Here is a 15,924-nt window from a genome sequence, read left to right on the forward strand (position 1 = left end):
GAGACATAGAGAGAGAGAGATTTTGATTGTATTATACACAAAAATATATTCAAAATTTCAAAAAAAAGGAAACTTCCTGTTTCCAATCAATGATTCCACTTCTCTACATCCTACAGGACCCCAGCTAGCTGCACAACAACTTCCAGAGCATTTCACTGGTGAATTTCACAATAAAGGACCATTGAAAATATACAACAAAATATATTCAGAAAATGATTGAAAAAAAGGAAATGGCACATGAGATGAAAAAGCTGGCTCTTCAAATACTGAAGGCATCAGGTACATTATATTATGCATATAATGCATATGCATAATATGTAGATTTTATAGCACCTTTTGCAGCACATGTTTTAAATGTGGTATTTTCCTTTCCAGTGTTTGAAGCAGAAAATAACTGTGCCTGAATGTGCCAGAATTTTTTGAATTATTACATTATACACCAAAATATGTGTATAATGTTTTCAATGAGAAAAGACCTGCTGAGTAAAATAGATGAGATGATCACAGCTAGTGCAACAGGGTCCTACACCACTGACAGGTTCTACAAGGTTCAGACGCTTCCAGTGAAAGTTTCCATAAAACGGGATGAATTCCTGGAATGGTTCAAACAGAAGCTCCAGGAAATGGATACAAATCGCAGTAGAACCAGGTATACCAGACTAAGTGAAGAACATGAGGGCAGTGATGAAGAGGCTGTAGAGCTCCAGGTTCAATGAATTATGTATCATAATCTGGACTCAACTCTTGGACTCGACCCATCTCTAACCTCCCTTCCTGTCAGAAACACTGTTCATAAATTCACACCTTTGACTGAAATACAATGATTTATTACATCAGTCCTCACTGATCTTTACTTAAACATGTAAATTCCTCTCAGATCACATCGACTTTCTCTCATTTTAAACAATTTTTGGATACTTTCAGGTAATAATTGATATTTTGCAACTATACCATCAGGTTTTAGGGGGACAGAGCTTATTTTGAATGTGAACGTTTTAAATGTGAGGTGTAGTGGAGGTCTAGTGGTTTAAGGCGCTGACCATGAAGCACAGCATCTCCGGTTTAAGTCCGGCTGGGGTCCTTTATTGCATATCGTCCTAAATCTCACTGAGAAAGGCTTTAAAGGCCCAGAAATAATAATAAATAATATTAACAGGTCCATATCCAGGTATGTGTATCATCTACATCACTGTAGAAATGAAATTGTTCTTGACACATCATGTACAACAGAGAGGTCAGATTATCGTCAGGCAGGCTCCTTTACTCACCACAGGCTGGACTCTGTTGGTTAGTGAGGAACTCTTCTAATGCAATTAAACTTTGGAAAAAGGAAGTAAATTTCATGTGTTGAGTGTTTTTCTGCTCTTCATGTATTCACTAAGCATTAACTTAAGGACCGAATTAAAACTGCATCTCATTCAATAACTCACATATTCTCACTGTCATGGAAACAATTTCAGTGTTGAGCCACAGAAGAGCTGCTGAATCAGCCTTTGTATGTCTGTATCATGTGACGTCCCTCTCTCTGCCTCCAGCTCGTGTGATTGGTTTGGCTTCCTGGCTCAGGAGCCAATAAGCAGAGTCAGAGAGGATGTCAGGAAACTACCTGCATCACACACAGCATTCATTACTGACGAACATTATTACATTATTTTATACGGTAAATTCACATAGAGAGCATCTTTAGAGGCGTTTTTCTCTATAAATGTCCTTTTAGAACCTTTATTCATGTGTGATCCCATCTGTCTCTGAGCCACTTCCTGTCTGTTATATTTTGACTGATAGTGGAGTGACGGTGGCATCTCATCATCATAAGAGCAGGCTGGTTCTTGCTAAATACTGTTAACTGATCGATCTCTGTCACTGCAGGGTTTATTTCCTCATTCATAGCCTCACAGCTTGTAAAGTACCAAGTCACTGTGGTGCACAACTGTACCTGGACCCTGAATGTTGACTGAATAACTGAATAACTGACTGATGACAGACAGAGACTTAAACCAGTTTACACAGTAAGACAAGAAGAGAGTTTCTGACATGTGGCCAGTAGGAGACATATAAAAACTAAAGACAGAGACTCCACAACTCTTTCACTTACTGTCTAAATGTGTAACCACAGTTAGACAATGAGTCGATCCTTTTTACCAGAAGAAGAAACTGTTGGAACATTTTCTTTCTCTTCATTTCCTGTTTCTGAAATATTCTTTTCTTTCTGTTTCATTCTTAAGTTCATTCTGTTCGTTTCTTTCTTTTCTCTGTATTTTTGTGCTTGTACTGTGTAATATTTGTAACACAGATGATTATTATTTGCTCATAATAATAATAATTTAATTTTCATTCTGTCATCCTTCACTTTCATGTGTGTTGCACCCTGTTTTGTTCTTTTATCCTCTCTTATTTAATTGTTTTATACATTTACTCCATCTTTATTGTTTGATGTTAATATTTATGAACACTTTTTATTTTTTTATGTATGTATATGTGGAATATTTCTATATGTATATACTATATATATATATGTTTTTGTATCTTGAGCATTTTGGGAATAAAAGTTCCCTTTGGAATGAAAAAAGTTCTCTTTTGTTTCACAAATTCACCTTCATTTATCCAGAATAAAGCATCACGAAGGTGCTTCAATAACTTTGATGAATCATTTAATCTTTCCAACATTTTTAAATCAGTTTCTGTCAATCAGTAATTAGAAACCCATTGTTTCTTCTCAGTGTTATTTGTTTTATGATGTTTATATTTTCTGTATGGTTGAGTATATTTCATGTTAGTAACTTATTGATTCTTTCAGGCTCCATTTGACAGACGTCAGTGTCTCCATTTTGTTTGTCAGTGAAAGTGAAAGCAACACTTTGCACTTTAAACTCAGTAAACACATACTTGTAAATGTAGCATTTATTTAGTTTTATTGTATTACACTAAAACAGCTTCATCTGTGGAATGTCTGAGTTGATTAGAGGATTTATCTGATGACAGAATGATGTTTGTGCTGAACTTTAATGGCGTCAGTTCAGAGAAGGAACACTTTCACACAATTTTGTGACATTTTTGACCTACAAATAATTTTTCTATGTGAAGAGAGTGTATGACTGGTACACGACGACATTTAGGAAGATGGCTTGATTCATCTTACAGTTAAATCTCTGGACTGTTTGGATAAAACAATCTTCTCATAACTAAGAGACATTCAGTAAATAAGAAATGAACCGCTCTGATTTCTCCACTGAAATAAGCTCTGGTCCATCAGATGGAGCAAACACAGCATCAGGTGGCAAATGGAAAACAAGAGGAAGAACATGGAGAAGAGCATGCTCTCTTTTTGCTGGATGTCTGAGTCACCTGACAGTAGCAGTGTGTTACTGAGCTCAGGCTCAGTCCTTTCACTGGATTCACTGGATTCACTGGATTCACTGGATTCACTGGGTTCACTGGATTCACTGGATTCACTGGATTCAGTTCACATCTATGTTCTTCAGCTCCATCAGCTTAAAGAACGCAGCTCTTTTACTATCTTCCCTGGCTCCATTCAAGTTTAAAGTGCCTATTTGAATTCACACATGGAGAAACAATTGTTATTACTGATATTATTGTGTCATGCATTTATAAATGTCAAACCCACTTGTGCTTCAAATTTACTATCAACAAAACCAGCAGACGCTGCATCTCATCTGATTGATGATATTAAACTAACAAACCATCCTGGCTTTTTTACAGCTTTACAAACTAAACTTTCCAACTTAAAGACACTAAAATGAAACTAACGTCCATCTTTTCTTCATCACGGCTCAGAAATATTCCTGAATTTCAATCATACATTTCACTCAATAAATTCTCTTAACAGGGACGATACAAAAGAAATGTGATTGATTGTCAACATCTCCCAGTTCACACAGCTCACATAACCTGGATGTTTGAACAGGAGGGGACCTGTTGGTACCATGTGGTTCAATATAAGGTTCACTACCACAGGACTGATTCATTTCAATACAAGTCTGTCATTTTGGTTTTAACAGAATATCTTTTGACCATTTTTCTTTAAAGTTAGTGAGTAGCTGCATCCTAGTTGCATTAATGTTGCAGCTTAGATTATTTCTATAGATATATTCCTCCATGATGCTACTGAGCTCTTTCTTTAGTGATCTAGTCTTCAGCTATACTTCCTCTAGCTAACTCTTTCTCACGCAGCCGAGTTAAATACTGATATAAACTCTGACTAACCGTCTCCACCGACTGAAGATCACTAAACTTCCAGATCATTTCTCCTGGATTACTTCTAGCTGAAGCTCTTTCTACCTCACCTTCCCATCTACATATATACAGAATGTATGAATGTGTGTGTGATCACGACTTCTTTAATGCATTTCAAATGTTTTACTTATATTTGTGAATCACTTTGTAACTGTGGAAAAGTGTAATAAAAGTGTATTATTATTTATTTAAAGTCAGGATCACTGTGGAAATAAGTTGATAATAATAATTAGTTGAACTTGTTGTAAAAACGTGTTAAATAACTGTGATGAATCATGTTATAACTAAATATAATCTGACAGAGAAGTGAATGTATTTAATGTGATGTATCTTCTGATTAAATGCAGGTTTTCAGGCTGATGAAGCTGCAGTTCTGCTGCCACCTGCAGGTCAGACGAGTGGCTGCAGACGGTTCCTCAGGACCAGCTGGTGTTTGATCGATAATCAATAAACTGTCACAGTCATCAATAATAATAAACTACAGTCACCAGACTCTGTTATATTTGTGTTTTTAATAAGTTTGTTTGGAATCATTTAAATAACATAAAGCAGCAGAAACAGAAGGACATTAATAATATTCATGTTTATTCATATCAACACATTTACAGACAGGTGAGTCGATGCTGGACTGAACCATTCAGCCCGGGGGGGGGGGGGGGGGGGGGGGGGGGGGGGTCCTGATGGACTTGTATGATATATTATAATAAATTGTTTGCAGCTGACCCTGTGTAAACACTGATTAACTGTATTCATCATATTTGGGTTCATGCTCAGTTATTCATTCATTTCCAGGAAATTGGTATAAAATCGAAGGAGCTGTAAAATAAAGTGTTGCCGTCAAATCCAGTAGATATCTTTCAACGTTACAGTCTTTTCAGTGCCAAAGTCCCTCTTTACACTATACTTCCACCACAAGAGGGAACTTGATGCTAAAAAGACTGTAAATGTGTCAGATATCCACTTGATATGACTAACTCAGACTTTTAGATGACTGTGTGACACACTGTGGATTTTACATGAAAGCACATTTGAAGGATGTTTTAATATCCAGTATGAAGAGGAGGAAGGATCACAGCGAGGAAAAACCTCTTTCACTGTTACACTGTTATGGACTCCTGACTGCTGGTTTAATCAGACTTAATGAACTGTGACTTTGTCCTTTAAAGTCTTTCTTCAGTAATAATCTCAGATGTGAACTGATGAAGCTAATGTAGCAGCTAAAGCTAACTGTTAGCAGCAGCTAGCCGTTAGCTTCAGTCTGAATAACTTCCTAATAAATAAATGAAGCGGAGGCTCTTCCCGCCTCCTGGGGCCGCCTCCCGGCTCACCTGGCCCCCTTGCTGGCTGCGGAGGTTTTTCTCCTCGTTCAATGAGAGGAACACCCGCAGGAGGAACTCCTTCAAACATCAAATATTCCAATAAGTCCTGAAATAAACTGATTAACTTTATTAACAGACTGATGACAAATTACCTGCTGAGTCTGTTGAACACCTTCGGCTCCTTAATTCAATTTAAAACTACATTGATTATTTATTAGAATGAACAGAATGTTTTTCTTTTGGCGTTTTATTTCAATTTGCACCTTTTAACAGGAAGTGACGTCACCAGCGGCTGAAGCTTAAAGTTACACTGCTGCTAAACTTTATTTAAATAAAATCCGTTACAAACATTAAATCTGATGTTCAGTTTGAATATTTAAAGAAAAACATTTCAGACTTTAACTGTTAGTTTATTGAATATTCAGTTGTGAAATATCGATGAACTTGTGGTCATGTGACTGAACATGGAAACGCCGTGATGTCACGGCGAACAGAGACGCTGCACACAGACGGATGTTTCATGGTTTTTATTGTCAGAAAATGGTGCTGCCGTTTACAGACGGCGACCGCGGCGGCCGCCCTTCCTCCTGGTCGAGTCTGACGGGATCGGGGTGACGTCCTCTGAACACAACAAACAAAAACAAACAAACAACAAAACAGTTTGTTAATAAAGTTTCATTCAATCAGCTCCAAACTGAAGCTTCGGTCTGTTTCAACGTTTCACACAAATCTTTCACGTCAGGTTCACTTTTACTGAGAAAATGGTCATCTGTTGTCACGGCAACAAAATGTTTGTTTTTTCTTCCTCTGAATGTCGTCAACATGTTGCAGGTAAATAATAATAACAACAACAATGACAAACAGAACATTAAAGCAGCTTCATTAACTTTATTATCTCATCGTTTGATCGTTTATTGTCCTGTGAAGCTTTGTGTCTTTAATTAATCAATAACGTGATCAATAACGTGATCGTTGTATAAAATCTAATATGTTTCAACTTCCTGCTGAAATTAAATCAGTTTATAAAATGTTAGAAAATTAAAAACGTTCATTGACGCCTTCAAATCTTTGTTGATTGATCAGATACGAGCCGGTTGATTGATCAGATACGAGCCGGTTGATTGATCTGATACGAGCTGGTTGATTGATCAGATACGAGCCGGTTTATTGATCAGATACGAGCCGGTTGATTGATCAGATATCAGGACTCAACTAATCAACATTGTGTATAATTGAACCACATTTACATTTAGTCGACTGATTGATCGTTTCAGTATCAGACAGACTGGAGGATGCTGATGTAAGCGTTGCCGTGGAGACGTGATGACTGACAGCATGCGTTTTACTCACCGATGCGTCCGATCTTCATGCCGGAGCGAGCCAGAGCTCTGAGAGCAGACTGAGCTCCGGGACCAGGAGTCTTTGTCCTGGAACACAAGAAACACAAATCAAGTTTTATTTGATGTCTGATCAATATTCAGCTCGTTCATTTATTTATTTATTTATTATTACACACGTTCAGGTGAGAAACTCATATTTACGGTGACTCTGACATGAACATGAACGCAGCGTCGTGTTCTGTATCTGAGCTCCTGAACTAAACATCGTTTTAACGGATCAATTCACCTCCAAATACTCTGATAAATGTTTTAATCATTGACTGTGAATGAAGCAGAGCTGCAACGATCAATACATTAATCAACTATCTGGATAATCAATCAGTCCTTTTGACTCTTTTAGTTAAAAAAAGCTCGTTACATGTGAATATTTTCTGTCTCTGACTGTAAACAAACATCTTTGATTAGAGATCAATATTTAATGAACCAAACAACTAATCAATAATCTAAAAATAATGATCAACAGATGAATTATTGATCAGTTGCAGCTCTGAAGGTTGTTAAACATTCAAACTTCTGTTGGATAAAAACTTGCAGCCGTTTGACTTTCAGGAACCTTTGAGAATGATTGATTGGTTCATGTTTGTATTGATCAGGCAGTGATCAGGTGTATTGATGGGGCAGTGATCAGGTGTATTGATGGGGCAGTGATCAGGTGTATTGATGGGGCAGTGATCAGGTGTATTGATCAGGCAGTGATCAGGTGTATTGATGGGGCAGTGATCAGGTGTATTGATGGGGCAGTGATCAGGTGTATTGATCGGGCTCTTACCTGTTTCCTCCGGTGGCTCTCAGCTTGATGTGCAGCGCTGTGATTCCCAGCTCTTTGCAGCGCTGAGCGACGTCCTGAGCGGCCAACATGGCGGCATACGGAGACGACTCGTCTCTGTCGGCCTTCACCTTCATCCCGCCGGTCACGCGGCAGATCGTCTCCCTGGAAACACACACACACACACAGCGTTAGACCAATCAGGGAGCAGACCGAGTAGCAGGCGGTGGTCGGCGGCGGGTCGGACTTACTTCCCGGAGAGGTCGGTGACGTGGACGAAGGTGTCGTTGAAGGAGGCGAAGATGTGACAGACGCCAAACACGTTTTCTCCTTCGGCCACCTGAGGACCCAGACTGATCACCTGCTCCTCCTTCTTCTCCTTCCCTTTACGAGGAGCCATCGTCTGACCGGGAGGAAGAGGAGGAGAGAGGAAGAGTTGAAACACCACATCACACTTTTAACTGCTTCTTAATGTCACATTATCACATTTTTATCAATACTCTGATATTAAGATTCATTTATCGATCGCGCTCCTGCCGTTAAATCAACTGATCTATCCGTCCACCGGGTCACAGCAGCTCCCGGTGGATCCCAGACCAGGAGGATCCAGACCAGGTCACCGAACCACCTCAGCTGACTCCTTTCAATGAAGGAGCAGCGACTTTTCTGATCTCAAAACACCCTCAGCAGCAAACTCACCTCAGCCGCTCGGATCTGACCTCCAATCAGAAACACATCGACCACGACTGTTAAAAACTACAATAAAAACACGTCTGAATGTCTCCAGACACTCAGCGAGATAATCTCAACAATCCTCCAACATCAGATCAAAAGTCTCATCATCAACTGACAGGTTCACTAAACTAAACTCAGACTAACATCAGCTCTCACACTGAAAAACCCCCGCAGAAATATAAATATACAACTTATAACAACGTGCAAAACTTTAACATCCGCAGACCAACTGAATAATACTTGTGGCGTGAGTTATTTGATTAGCTGAATCTATTTAATGAAAACTTTAACGTTGAAACATTTAGACGGTTAGTTTGACAGAAAGGCGGACTTCAAGCTGTGTCCGATAATGGAACCGACGGGTTTAGCCGGTCACATGGTGGCTTCAGCACCGGTTCTTTAACACTGAAGCTAAACACGGCTGCTAACAGACTGCTGAGAAAGTTTTCTGATTACAACACGAACAATAACCGGCTGCTTCACACCGAGTTTAAGCTCTTAACTTCATATCGATCTGATAAACTGATCGACACAGACGAAGCTCCGGCGACAGACTGCAGACATGCTAACGTTAGCTCATTAGCTTCTGGCGGCGCACAGTCTCACCTGAACCGTTTTTACCTGCTGCGTCACTTCTAAGGACAGAAAGCCTTTAAACGTAACGTTTTAAGTTAATAATAAAGTTAAGAATAAATCAGTAAAGTTCGTTTTCCGGCTCTAAACTCTCCGCTCGGAGCTAAAATGGCGACGTGTTGCCACTGCTCGCAGAGAAACAGAGAAACGTCTAAAATCAAAGTTTTAGTTTCACACAGAGAAACAATTTAAACGCCAACAGACATGAAGAACATCACAGTTTCAACAGAAAGACGTTAAATCATCGGATGATCACCTAAAAAACAGATTAATGTCGGATTAAATCTCCGGGAAGAACTCACCTCAGTGTCTCTTTGCGAAGCAGAAACAAGAAAGGAAAGAACTTCCGCTTCCGGGGGTAAAGTTGAGGGGGGCCAGCGCGGGAACGAGCTGCTGCTGCCGCCACGTGGTTCCACACGAAATACACATTTGAGTTTTTATTATTAATTCAAAGCACAAAAAAACTTCCAAAATACTGCAGTAAAAGTACCAATAAATACATGTAAAAATACTCCATTACAAGTAAAGGTATATAAGTATTATGAGCTTGATGTAGTTAAAGTATTGCAGTAAAGGTATATAAGTATTATGAGCTTGATGTAGTTAAAGTATTGCAGTAAAGGTACATAAGTATTGTGGACTTAATGTAGTTAAAGTATTGCAGTAAAGGTATATAAGTATTATGAGCTTGATGTAGTTAAAGTATTGCAGTAAAAGTATATAAGTATTATGAGCTTGATGTAGTTAAAGTATTGCAGTAAAAGTACATAAGTATTGTGGACTTAATGTAGTTAAAGTATTGCAGTAAAGGTATATAAGTATTATGAGCTTGATGTAGTTAAAGTATTGCAGTAAAAGTATATAAGTATTATGAGCTTGATGTAGTTAAAGTATTGCAGTAAAAGTACATAAGTATTATGAGCTTGATGTAGTTAAAGTATTGCAGTAAAAGTACATAAGTATTATGAGCTTGATGTAGTTAAAGTATTGCAGTAAAAGTACATAAGTATTATGAGCCTGATGTAGTTAAAGTATTGCAGTAAAAGTACATAAGTATTGTGGACTTAATGTAGTTAAAGTATTGCAGTAAAGGTATATAAGTATTATGAGCTTGATGTAGTTAAAGTATTGCAGTAAAAGTATATAAGTATTATGAGCTTGATGTAGTTAAAGTATTGCAGTAAAAGTACATAAGTATTATGAGCTTGATGTAGTTAAAGTATTGCAGTAAAAGTATATAAGTATTATGAGCTTGATGTAGTTAAAGTATTGCAGTAAAAGTACATAAGTATTATGAGCTTGATGTAGTTAAAGTATTGCAGTAAAAGTACATAAGTATTATGAGCTTGATGTAGTTAAAGTATTGCAGTAAAAGTACATAAGTATTATGAGCTTGATGTAGTTATAGTATTGCAATAAAAGTACATAAGTATTATGAGCTTGATGTAGTTAAAGTATTGCAGTAAAAGTATATAAGTATTATGAGCTTGATGTAGTTAAAGTATTGCAGTAAAAGTACATAAGTATTGTGGACTTAATGTAGTTAAAGTATTGCAGTAAAGGTATATAAGTATTATGAGCTTGATGTAGTTAAAGTATTGCAGTAAAAGTATATAAGTATTATGAGCTTGATGTAGTTAAAGTATTGCAGTAAAAGTACATAAGTATTATGAGCTTGATGTAGTTAAAGTATTGCAGTAAAAGTACATAAGTATTATGAGCTTGATGTAGTTAAAGTATTGCAGTAAAAGTACATAAGTATTATGAGCCTGATGTAGTTAAAGTATTGCAGTAAAAGTACATAAGTATTGTGGACTTAATGTAGTTAAAGTATTGCAGTAAAGGTATATAAGTATTATGAGCTTGATGTAGTTAAAGTATTGCAGTAAAAGTATATAAGTATTATGAGCTTGATGTAGTTAAAGTATTGCAGTAAAAGTACATAAGTATTATGAGCTTGATGTAGTTAAAGTATTGCAGTAAAAGTACATAAGTATTATGAGCTTGATGTAGTTAAAGTATTGCAGTAAAAGTACATAAGTATTATGAGCTTGATGTAGTTATAGTATTGCAATAAAAGTACATAAGTATTATGAGCTTGATGTAGTTAAAGTATTGCAGTAAAAGTATATAAGTATTATGAGCTTGATGTAGTTAAAGTATTGCAGTAAAAGTACATAAGTATTGTGGACTTAATGTAGTTAAAGTATTGCAGTAAAGGTATATAAGTATTATGAGCTTGATGTAGTTAAAGTATTGCAGTAAAAGTATATAAGTATTATGAGCTTGATGTAGTTAAAGTATTGCAGTAAAAGTACATAAGTATTATGAGCTTGATGTAGTTAAAGTATTGCAGTAAAAGTACATAAGTATTATGAGCTCGATGTAGTTAAAGTATTGCAGTAAAAGTACATAAGTATTATGAGCTTGATGTAGTTATAGTATTGCAATAAAAGTACATAAGTATTATGAGCTTGATGTAGTTAAAGTATTGCAGTAAAAGTACATAAGTATTATGAGCTTGATGTAGTTAAAGTATTGCAGTAAAAGTATATAAGTATTATGAGCTTGATGTAGTTAAAGTATTGCAGTAAAAGTACATAAGTATTATGAGCTTGATGTAGTTAAAGTATTGCAGTAAAAGTACATAAGTATTATGAGCTTGATGTAGTTAAAGTATTGCAGTAAAAGTACATAAGTATTATGAGCTTGATGTAGTTAAAGTATTGCAGTAAAAGTACATAAGTATTATGAGCTTGATGTAGTTAAAGTATTGCAGTAAAAGTAGTGGTTTGGTCCCTCTGACTGATATATTATTATATATGACATCATTAGATTATTAATAGTGAAGCATCAGTGTTAGAGCAGCATGTTACTGTTGTAGCTGCTGGAGGTGGAGCTAGTTTACACTACTTTATATACAGTTAGCTAGTTTAGTCCAGTGGTTCCCAACCTAGGGGTGGGGCCCCTCCAAAGGGTCAGCAGATAAATCTGAGGGGTGGTGAGATGATTAATGGGAGAGGAAAGAAGAAAAAACAAAGTTCTGATACACAAATCTGTTTTCAGTTTTTGGACTTTTTCTCTAATCTTTGATTTTTGCTGAAATATTGGATCATTTGAACATTTATTGAAATGAAAGCATGTGAGAAGTTTAGAGGGAAAAATCACTATTTGGTGGAGCTGTTAACAACTCATAGACATGTGAAATGTGACCCCGACTACACACTGCTTTTTGTAAGACGTCAAAAGACAAAAAGGTTGGAAACCACTGGTTTCATCTTTAACAATGTGTTGTATTTTAAAAGCTTGTTATATTATCCATTGTGTCAAATCTTCATCTGAAAAGTAACTAAAGCTGTCAAATAAATGTAGTGGAGTAGAAAGTACAATATTTCCCTCTGAAATGTAGAAAGTAGCATCACATGGAAATACTCAAGTAAAGTACAAGTACCCCAAAACTGTACTTCAGTACAGTACTTGAGTGAATGTACTTAGTTTTCCACCACTGAGTTGAGTACCTGAGCAGCAGGTGGATTCAATCATCATCGACCAATAAAATGCTGCCCAACATCAGTACTGCTGGTACTAGTGGAAGTAAAGTACCACTGGTAGAATCAGTGGACGCAGTGCTAGTAGGTACTGCTACTACCTGCAACAACAGTAGTAGCAGTAGTGGTATTTGCAGCAGTACACACTGTAGTTCCTTTAAAAGTGGCAATAGTAGTAATATTTGCATCAGTCATAGCAGTAGCAGTAATTGTAGTTGCAGTAGTAGCAATACTTGCAGTAGAAGTAATAGCAATAGTATTAGCATTGACAGCAGCAGTAGTACTAATAAAACAACAGCAATCCTAGAATACTGTTCTCTACCATCGACAGACTGTTAAACCCCGCCCCTGACCTTCTTACCCAAGCTTCCTCCCCCAAATGTGAGGAATTTGCTAAACATTTTAGCAATAAAATCACAACCATCAGAGGTACAATTATTAGAATCCTGGTGAACTTGTGAACAGCAGGCAAAAAAGAGAAAATTCTCCAACATCACAAACTCAGAACTTTGCAGGATTGTAGCTACGAGTAACTCTTCCACCTGTTACCTTGACCCAGTTCCATCTGCACTCATCAAGAAGGTCTTCAATAGTATTTCAAGCACAGTCATAAATGTCATTGATACATCCCTTGAAACAGGAGTTTTCCCTGATAATTTCAAAACTGCTGTTGTGACTCCTCTACAGAAGAAACTTAGATTGTGGAGTTTTAAGCAATTACCGACTCATATCAAACCTCCCCTTTCTAAGCAAGATACTTGGAAAAGTTGTCTTCAACCAACTTAACAACTTTGTAAATGAGAATAATTTCCTGGAGAAATTTCAATCTGGTTTCAGAGCCAATCACAGTACAGAAACCGCTCTCTTTAGGATAGTTAGTGATCTGAGCGTTAGCACTGATGCTATTAAAGTATCTATTCTGGTTCTTCTTGATTCAAGCGCAGCATTTGATACTATCGACCGCTAAAATCCTCATAAATCGCCTTGAGAGCTGGGTCGGCCTCTCAGACTGTGTTTTAAACTGGTTCCAGACAAACATTACAGGAAGGAAACTTTTCATTAGTCTTGGAGAACATGTGTCAGGAAAACATGAAATAACTTCTGGTGTTGCACAACACTTCTGCTAGGGGATGTCATCAGAGAACATGATGTTAGCGTCCGCAGCTATGCTGACGATACACAATTATATATATCTGTAGAACCAAGCGACCCACTTGCTCTAAACTCCCTGACTGCCCGTCTGTCCGCAATCAATAAATAGATGAGTGACAACTTTTTAAAATTAAATGAGGAAAAAACAGAAATCTTATTAATTGGATCCTTAAAAGACTCGGCAACCTGACTCCCTTAATCACACCAGAGGTAACGAACCTCGGAGTCATTTTAGATTCTGACTTGAGCTTTAAATCCTGTATAAACAAAGCGACTAAAACAGCATCTTTCATCTCAGAAATATTGCCGAGGTTCGATCATTCCTAACTCAGCAAGATGCTGAACTTGCCGCACTTTTTATGGATCTTCCTAAAAGGTCGATTGAAAGATTACAGCTGATTCAAAACTCTGCAGCTCGACTGTTAACAAAAACAAAAAAGAGAGAACACAGTCAGTCCAGTCTTGGCAGGCCTACACTGGCTCCCTGTGTCTTCCAGAATCAAATTCAAAGTCCTCTTACTTGTTTATAAAGCTCTCAATGGATCAGGGCCGAGCTACATCACAGAGTCCCTGATAGCTTATGTTCCCTGACGAGCCCTCAGATCTTCCTCTGAGATCCATAAACCTACACAAAAGAAAATTTCCTCAATTATGCTCACAAACTATGGAACGCCTTACCTAAACAACACTTAAAACAACACTTTAACCAAGCCTTTCTATAGTAATAGTGACTTTTGCTCCATATCATATATTTAAACATTTTAATACATTTTAATACATTTTTATTATTTTTCATGAATGATGAAATCATGATGAATGATTTCTTGTTTGTGTCCTTTTAATCTACACATTTATTCCTGTTTAATGTTCTCAATCGTTTTTATCTTTTTAATGTGAAGCTGCGTTTTGTATGAAAGGTGTTATACAAATAAAGTTTATTATTATTATTATTAACAACAACAACAACAACAACAACAATAATAATAATAATAATAATAATATTTGCAGTAGCTGCACTAGTAGTATCAACCATGGTACTAACGGTAGTAGTAGCAGTAGTAGTGTATGCAGTAGCATTAGCATTTATAACAGCAGTTGTAGTAACAATAGTAGTAATATTTTGCAGTATTATCAGTAGTAGTGATATTCGCAGTACTATCAGTAGTAGTAGTAGTTGCAGTATTATCAGTAGTAGTAATAGTTGCAGTACTATCAGTAGTAGTAGTAGTTGCAGTATTGTTATTGAAGTAATATTTGCAGTACTATCAGTAGTAGTAGTAGTTGCAGTATTGTTATTAGAAGTAATATTTGCAGTACTATCAGTAGTAGTAGTAGTTTCAGTATTATCAGTAGTAGTAGTAGTAGTTGCAGTACTATCAGTAGTAGTAGTAGTTGCAGTATTGTTATTAGAAGTAATATTTGCAGTACTATCAGTAGTAGTAGTAGTTGCAGTATTGTTATTAGAAGTGATATTTGCAGTACTATCAGTAGTAGTAGTAGTTGCAGCATTATCAGTAGTAATAACATTTTGCAGTACTATCAGTACTAGTAGTAGTTGCAGTACTATCAGTACTAGTAGTAGTTGCAGTATTGTTCTTAGTAGTAATATTTGCAGTATTACTGCAGTTTTCGCTCTTCTCTCACAGAGCTGGCCTCTTTGCAGACTTATATTTTCCAGCAGTTACCATGGCAACCCTTTGTGTGTGTGTGTGTGTGTGTGTGTGTGTGTGTGTGTGTGTGTGTGTGTAGGTTCAGGGACATATTTCAGGCCTCAGATCAGTTAATTGGGGACAAAAGTGTCTTTAATTGGTAAAAAGCTTTTTTTCGGGTCAGTGTTAATGTAGAGGAAGTCTCCTCAAAACTGACCTGGGACAACGCTGTGTGTGTGTGTGTGTGCGCGCGCATGTGCGTGCGTGCGTCCGTGCGTGCGTCCGTGTGTGTGTGTGTGTGTGTGTGTGTGTGCGTCCGTGTGTGTGCGTGTGTGTGTGTGCGCGCGTGTGTGTGTGTGTGTGTGTGTGTGTGTGTGTGTCTGTGCTGGCCTGTGATTGGCTGACGGGGGAGTGGGCGGGCTGCTGCGTGTGTGTGCTGGCCTGTGATTGGCTGGCGGGAGAGTGGGC

The 15,924-nt window shown here is 37.3% G+C and overlaps 1 protein-coding gene across 2 annotated transcripts; it reads right to left on the reverse strand.

Moving 5' to 3' along the window:
* Positions 1 to 6,085: 6,085 nt before the first annotated feature.
* rps14 (ribosomal protein S14) lies at positions 6,086 to 9,503 on the reverse strand. 2 transcript variants are annotated; one of them, XM_042431839.1, is made up of 5 exons: positions 9,410 to 9,503; positions 7,991 to 8,142; positions 7,743 to 7,904; positions 6,924 to 7,000; positions 6,086 to 6,194 (listed from the first exon to the last, which is right to left on the reverse strand). In XM_042431839.1, exons 2-5 carry the CDS (start codon positions 8,137 to 8,139, stop codon positions 6,127 to 6,129), a joined length of 456 nt encoding a protein of 151 aa, XP_042287773.1. In that variant the 5' UTR covers positions 8,140 to 8,142; positions 9,410 to 9,503; the 3' UTR covers positions 6,086 to 6,126. The 2 variants fall into 2 exon arrangements, with proteins under 2 accessions (XP_042287773.1, XP_042287774.1); XM_042431840.1 differs by having other exon boundaries at positions 9,364 to 9,422.
* Between the last annotated feature and the right edge of the window lie 6,421 nt (positions 9,504 to 15,924).

The sequence above is a fragment of the Thunnus maccoyii genome, chromosome 13, assembly GCF_910596095.1.
Source record: "Thunnus maccoyii chromosome 13, fThuMac1.1, whole genome shotgun sequence".
Lineage (NCBI taxonomy): Eukaryota > Metazoa > Chordata > Actinopteri > Scombriformes > Scombridae > Thunnus > Thunnus maccoyii.